The sequence below is a fragment of the Orcinus orca genome, chromosome 1, assembly GCF_937001465.1.
Source record: "Orcinus orca chromosome 1, mOrcOrc1.1, whole genome shotgun sequence".
Lineage (NCBI taxonomy): Eukaryota > Metazoa > Chordata > Mammalia > Artiodactyla > Delphinidae > Orcinus > Orcinus orca.
The window spans coordinates 55,715,426-55,721,425 of record NC_064559.1 but is presented as its reverse complement, the minus strand read 5'-3'; the positions used below and the strand labels follow the sequence as shown (position 1 = coordinate 55,721,425).

At 47.4% G+C, this 6,000-nt stretch overlaps 1 protein-coding gene across 1 annotated transcript in view; it reads right to left on the bottom strand.

Annotated features, from left to right (window-relative positions):
* Positions 1 to 4,512: 4,512 nt before the first annotated feature.
* Positions 4,513 to 6,000, bottom strand: part of TNR (tenascin R) — a 414,120-nt gene continuing 412,632 nt past the window's right edge. Inside the window, exons 22-23 of the mRNA XM_049715362.1 lie at positions 5,614 to 5,777; positions 4,513 to 4,659 (exon numbers count right to left, since the gene is read on the bottom strand). Coding sequence (XP_049571319.1) covers positions 4,540 to 4,659; positions 5,614 to 5,777 — 284 coding nt within the window. The 3' untranslated portion in view covers positions 4,513 to 4,539. The remainder of the gene's footprint in view (positions 4,660 to 5,613; positions 5,778 to 6,000) is intronic.

Sequence of the window (6,000 nt, the reverse complement as noted above, 5' to 3'; positions counted from 1 at the left end):
TTATGGAAGAAACAAAGGTTTAGGGACGCGTTGAGTCAAAGATCTTCAGGGTCTTGGCCAAGGGACCCTAAAGTGGAGCCAGAGAGAGGCTATAGGTACAGTGCAGAAGCCAGCCCCTCTGTGGCTGGGCCACGTGACTCACCTTTCCGCAGAGCAAAGAACCTCTCTGTTATTGTTGCTGGGAGGAAAACAGACCACCCGGGGACGCTATGCAGAACTGAGTCAGCAGCTCTCAGTATCTGGAGCTTTGTGCATAAGGCAGACTCCTAAACTTCACAGATTCACTCCAGCCCTCTGAGGTCCCAGGGCCCTTCTTGCAGCCATGGCAAGTTTGAGGCAAGCGAAAACAGATTACCCCACCCTCTTGGGATTATTGAAACTGAAGTGTGAATCTTTCTGAGGTTCCTTACCAAAGTTTTAAGAATGGACAGTGAGATGCAAGTATAGGGCCCCCTTTGGAGGGAAAGAAATGGAAGTAAGGGATTAGATTGAGTAGGAGTCTGGTGATAAGAAAGCAAGCATAGAAAATCACATATCTTGAGTTAAGTGGCTCCACCTTTCCTGAAATTCTGGGTGGAGGTTAAAGAAGAAAAAGAAAAATGTTTTCATGCCCAAGGGGTATTTGCAAATCCAGGCCACCTGCTAGTCTATTTCAACCCCCTCGGCTTGGTGCACCCACTGTTCTCACAGGTTCCATTTATCTTCTAGAGGAGAGGACAAAGAAGAACTCATAAACCCTCTCTCAACTGATACTTTTAAAAGGGCTCTTTGAAAATATTCCACAATGACCTTTTGTCCCTTAATCTACAGCTCAGTTCTGGGACTGGATTTTGAAGGTATAAATGCGATTAAGGATTGTTTGGTTTGGCATTGAGCTCATTGGCAACCTTGGTTCTTCAGGTTTGTCTTTGAAATAACAGCTTCACTGTGCAGAGAGCTGGTTCCTTCCCAGGTGGGAGGGCACAGGTGTTGGGTATCTTGCTGCTCCATGAGGAGTGGAGTGGGAGCTGGTAGGTGAAGGATAGGGCGGATTTAACTCTTTCTGGAAGTTTGCTTTGCATTTTCTTGCTGCCATTTTGTTATTGTTTCTTTTACAAATCAGTTGGCCAGTTTTCCTGGGTCCTGGTTTGGTATGAGTTCTCCTGAAAACCTGGAGGCCCTGGGTATCCTCAACCCCACTGTCAGGAGGTGACTGGGGATTGTAAATGCCCCAGTGGTCACACTTAGCAAGTCTCCCTCCTCCAGTTAAATCTGTCTAAAGGCCAGCAGGAATTTTCCACAGATCTGTCATCTCCCCACTACCCCCGCCCCTTCACCTTCCAGATAGAAGCCTGGAGAATGTGAGTTTACTGTGTTGGAAATTATCTGATGGGGAAATGCAAAAAGAAGCAACTGTCTGGATCTTAGGTCTAGGCAATGAGTGTATTGCAGTCATTGGTGGTAGGGTTTTTTTTTTTTTTTTCCTCAATACACATCCTGATGTGTCTGCAGTTTAACTGCCTCTGACCAGAATCCACTTCTATTCCCTCTGAGTCCCTTGAGGGAAACTTTGGAGTGTGAGGGTGAGTGGTTTGTGAGTATCGCTTACTGGATCCACGCTTGGGAAGAGCACGGGTACTTGGAGGAACAGGATAAGCAGGAATGCATAAGTCTATTGATGAAGCTTTGAGTCAAGTTGACCATGGGCCTTGGGGAGGTAATGGGGCACAGTGTCTCTTAAAAATGGTGAAAATTTGTGAGAAAATCACTCCACTTCATAAAAGGAATCTATAAATCCTTTTCTAGAATGTTGGGTGAGCTAATCTTTGAAGTTCCTTTCTAGCCTTAAAATTCTTTAACATGAATCTAGGCAATGCTGCTGCTATTATTTATAAAAATGTTCCATAGGGTAGAATGGTTCCAATAAAAGACAGATTTTGGTTTCCACTGATGTTTCTTGGCTTTCACCTGAATTGACAGCATGGAGACTCATGATCTTTTTCCATTTCGGTTCCCTTGATGAGGTGGGCCGTACTGGCACTAGGTCCCTGGGTTCTGCTTTTATGGACAAAATGAGTTCAGCCACTTATTTGGCACAATCTTTTCTGCAATGTTTTCTTGTGTGTGTGTGTGTGTGTGTGTGTGCACGCCGCACACTCGTGTGTATATTTGACTGATGACTTCTGATTCTTTCTTTTTCTTTCTTTCTTTCCTTCTTTCTTTCTTCCTTCCTTCCTCCTTCTTCCTTCCTTCCTTCCTTCCTTCCTTCCTTCCTTCCTTTCTTTTCTCTCTCTCTCTTTCTCTCTCTCTCCCTCCCTCCCTCCCTCCCTCCCTCCCTTCCTTCCTTCCTTCTCTCTGTCTGTCTCTCTCTTTCTGTCTTTCATAAAGCAGGGCTTCTGGTGAATTTCCATTACTTAATTGTGCTCTCTCACCAATGCCAATTTCCATTTTCAGGTCAAAGACTGGCCTTACTGACTGTCAAAACTGAAAGGGAAACCATTCTAGTCTAAACTTTCTTTCAACAGGTGAGGAAACTGAGGCCCTGAGAGGTGAAACAACTGTCCTGATGTCATAGTGCCAACAAAGTGGCAGAGCTGGGCCTATTCCTGAGACGCCAGGTTCCTCCTTCAACATGCTTCCTACTGTTCACTGGTGTCCCACTCCCTATCTAAATCTTATTTAATCAGCAGGTTTCTTGAAAGGATTGTTTCTGTTTCTTCTTCCTTCCCCTAGTTTTTTGAAGCCCATGGTGAACTGAGAAATGGAACCTCTGTGTCCAACACTGGTCCGGCAGTCACATCCACACCATGGCAGTGCACAAGGCCTTGAGGGTCTGCTAAAGGGAGAATGCAAGTGGCAGCTGACTCCATCCTCATCACCTCAGAAGTGTGGTTGTCAGTCTGAGGGACTCTCCTTTCCTGGTTAACAGAGCTTGGTTAGATTGTGGATGTTTCCGTTAGAAAATTTCCAACTCTCAGGCTCATCCCGTGATCAGTTGGGAAAGGCCCAGGATGCCCCAGTTTGACTAAATGTGGGCATTACAAAAAACAGAATTGGGGCTTTAAGGAAAATGAGAGGAAAGGGAAAAGGCAGCTGGGGAGACTGGGCTTGGATTTTGGCAGATGCTGCAGGGATGCTTGCAGCTGACATTTGATTGGAGAAGTTGAAGGGTCATGGCTTTTAGAGCCCCCAGCTCTCTTGGGTTTAAAAATCAAATCATGCCAGTGAAGAGAGCACATCTCATAAAATGGGAGGTAGGCCCACACTCCTCCCCTCTTCACCTTTGGATTTCTAGATGGTATTTCCGTTGGCACTTTTCATGTTTCCTCTCAAAGGCAGAATAATAAAAGAAGATGGAGAAAGGCTTCTCATGAGCTCACCTCATTAAGGAGGTCATTCCTGTTTCCCACAGGACCAAAAAAGAGGAGAAAACTGAAACCAAAACCCTAAAATTCCACCCCTTCCCAAGGATTATCAGTCAGGGGAATGGCTGGCTGGTCATATAACTTCTTCTGACTCTTATTAAGCCCCCCCCACCCTGACCCCCAAGGAGAACCTGGCTGAAGACAGGAATGAGGCCTTTCGTTTGCAATTCAGGAAAAAAAAATCCATGACAAATAGGACCAGAAATAGAGAAAATGGAGCCAAGTGAGATCCGTGTTCCCCATGGAACTGGTCATCTCAATGGCGGAGACCCTGATTTCTGTTTCTTCTGTCCTTTCCTCCATGCCTGACCCCAAAGTGCTACAAACCACAACTATCTCCCCCTCCCATCTTCAAAGAAAGTTGCTGTCTGTGACCCAAGGGAGGGGCAGGGACTTATGACCCCTAGGTACACAGCTGCTATGCAGCCCAGGCCAGGGGCAGGCAACACCTTGGGAGCTAGAATCCAAAACAGTGGTTGCGCTTGTGGGGCCGTAGGGGGTCTAAGGGTTAGGATGGAAGTGGGCAAAGGATGGGTTGGCTGGAAAAGAGGCCACTACTCTTGAAAGGTAACAGAGGACACTTGGCTGGTAAGAGTAAGAGTGTCAGATGAGAATCTTTGGCCCGTTAGGCCTTGGGTTGTTGGGACGGGGTGAGGTTAATCTGTTTCCTTTTAAGGGGACTTGTTGGCAAAGCTTTCTTGCTGAGGCCTCTTCTCTGGGCTGGGGTGAGAACCTGGCCATCCAAGGCGGTGACCAGAGCGCAATACCTGGAAGTGAAGGGCATCTCAGAAGGAGGGCAGGAAAGAAGGCACGTGCCTGTCACCGTCACAGAGTCTGACTCCAGGATTTGCCTTTGAATTGGTCTTTTAAGAAAACATCTCACTTTTCCTCCTTGGTGGGAAAAGAGGGGTAGGTTAAAATGACAGGGTAGGAGGGAGCATGGAGACAGAGGGTCAGGCCCGGGGGCAGCAGAAACCATAAGCTGCTGATTCTCAGCTGATTCCTGCTACATCCTGCTTCCTTCAAACGCTCTTAATATGTTGCAAAGCATTACTATGTCCCCCACCCCTTGTTTCATATTATAAAATACAAACAAATGACAGAAAAGGTCAGTTGGCTCGCAGCCGCCCACTGCTTAGAACTGCAAGGACCGCCGTTTCCTCCCCGCCACGAGACGGTGGCTGTAGGGGCGCATCTTCATTTCCACGAAGGGGATGGAGAACTCATGGCCTTTCCAATGGTACCAATTGATCCCCTGGGAAGGAGAAAGATAAGCATGTCAGATCACCCCTACCCCCTCAACGGAACTGCCACCTTGAAAAGATAGAGGATGATGGATGATGAGAGTGGAGAATCCAAGATGTGCATTTAGTCATTTTCCATTAACATGAAGCTTGAGGCTGAGTTCCCAAAAAGGGCAAAAGAGCAGAGATTTTTTTCTAGCTTTTCTCTTTAGACATTGCCAGTGGCCTCGGTCTATAATGGGAATGTGTTGCAGGTCATTCCTTATCGGTGGCTTTCTGGTTTTGGTTTCAGGATTTGCACGCACCAGTAACTAGTATTGAATTTCAAATTCCCAACAGTATAGAAGCATTTCGAAGAGCATAACTGTGTTTGACCGCTCACTCCTGATGGGAGAGCCAGGTGGTTTCCACCTATCAGGTGACCAACCGTCTTGGTTTGCCCAGGACTAAGGGGTGCCCTGGCCGCTAGCCTTTCAGTGCTAAAATTGGAGAGGTCCCAGTTGGCCCAGTTGGTCACCCTGTCACCCAACCCAGCCTATGGACTTGTGGTCTCTAATGGGGAAAGACAGTCCTGTTTACACTGCTATTTCTGATCTCTCCCTTCCTAGGACACTTCTTTGGATGAAGCTGAGCCTCTGAAGCTGTCCCTGAACTTGATAAGCTTTTCATGGGATATGCTAGATGAGGAAATTAAATGGGACTTGACTGGCTGTCAAAGACTTCTCTGGGTGAGTTCCAGCTCCTGAGTCCAGGTGCCTCCCTTTTCTTCCCCTGGCTTCGACTCTGTCCTGCTCTTATCCCAGTGTCTGCATTACTTTCCTCTTTATGGAAGTCCTTTCTCAACACTCTGAGTGTATCTTTTTAAAAGGGAAATATAAGACCCACCTGTGTACTTAGAACATAAAGCCAAGGGACGTGGGCTGCACGGCTCTGGGTCATTCATGCAGCGGCAGAGCTTCACCCACCTGGCTGTGCCTGGACTCCCCGTATTTCCCATTGAGGTTGGTCCGGTGGCAGTTCTTATACCACCAAGCCCCCTTGTATGACATGGCACAGTTGGTAACTGCAACATCATTGTCTCTGTCCTCTGTGGAGAAAGGGCGGCCCTGATGATAGCTGAGGGAGTCCCCTGGAAAAAAGACACATTCATGAGGCCGTCCAACCTGTTGTTCTTTTGTCAGGATGTTCTGGACATTTGACCCATGCCCAACAAACCTGGCGTCCGCTTAAGAGACCTTCCACTCACCTCTCTGTTCCTATCTGGCTCCTCAGCCTGGCTGCACTGAGCTCTTACTCCACCTACCCCTTGGGTCCACTACTTCCGTGCTGCTCTCCCCAGCTCGTTACAGTAA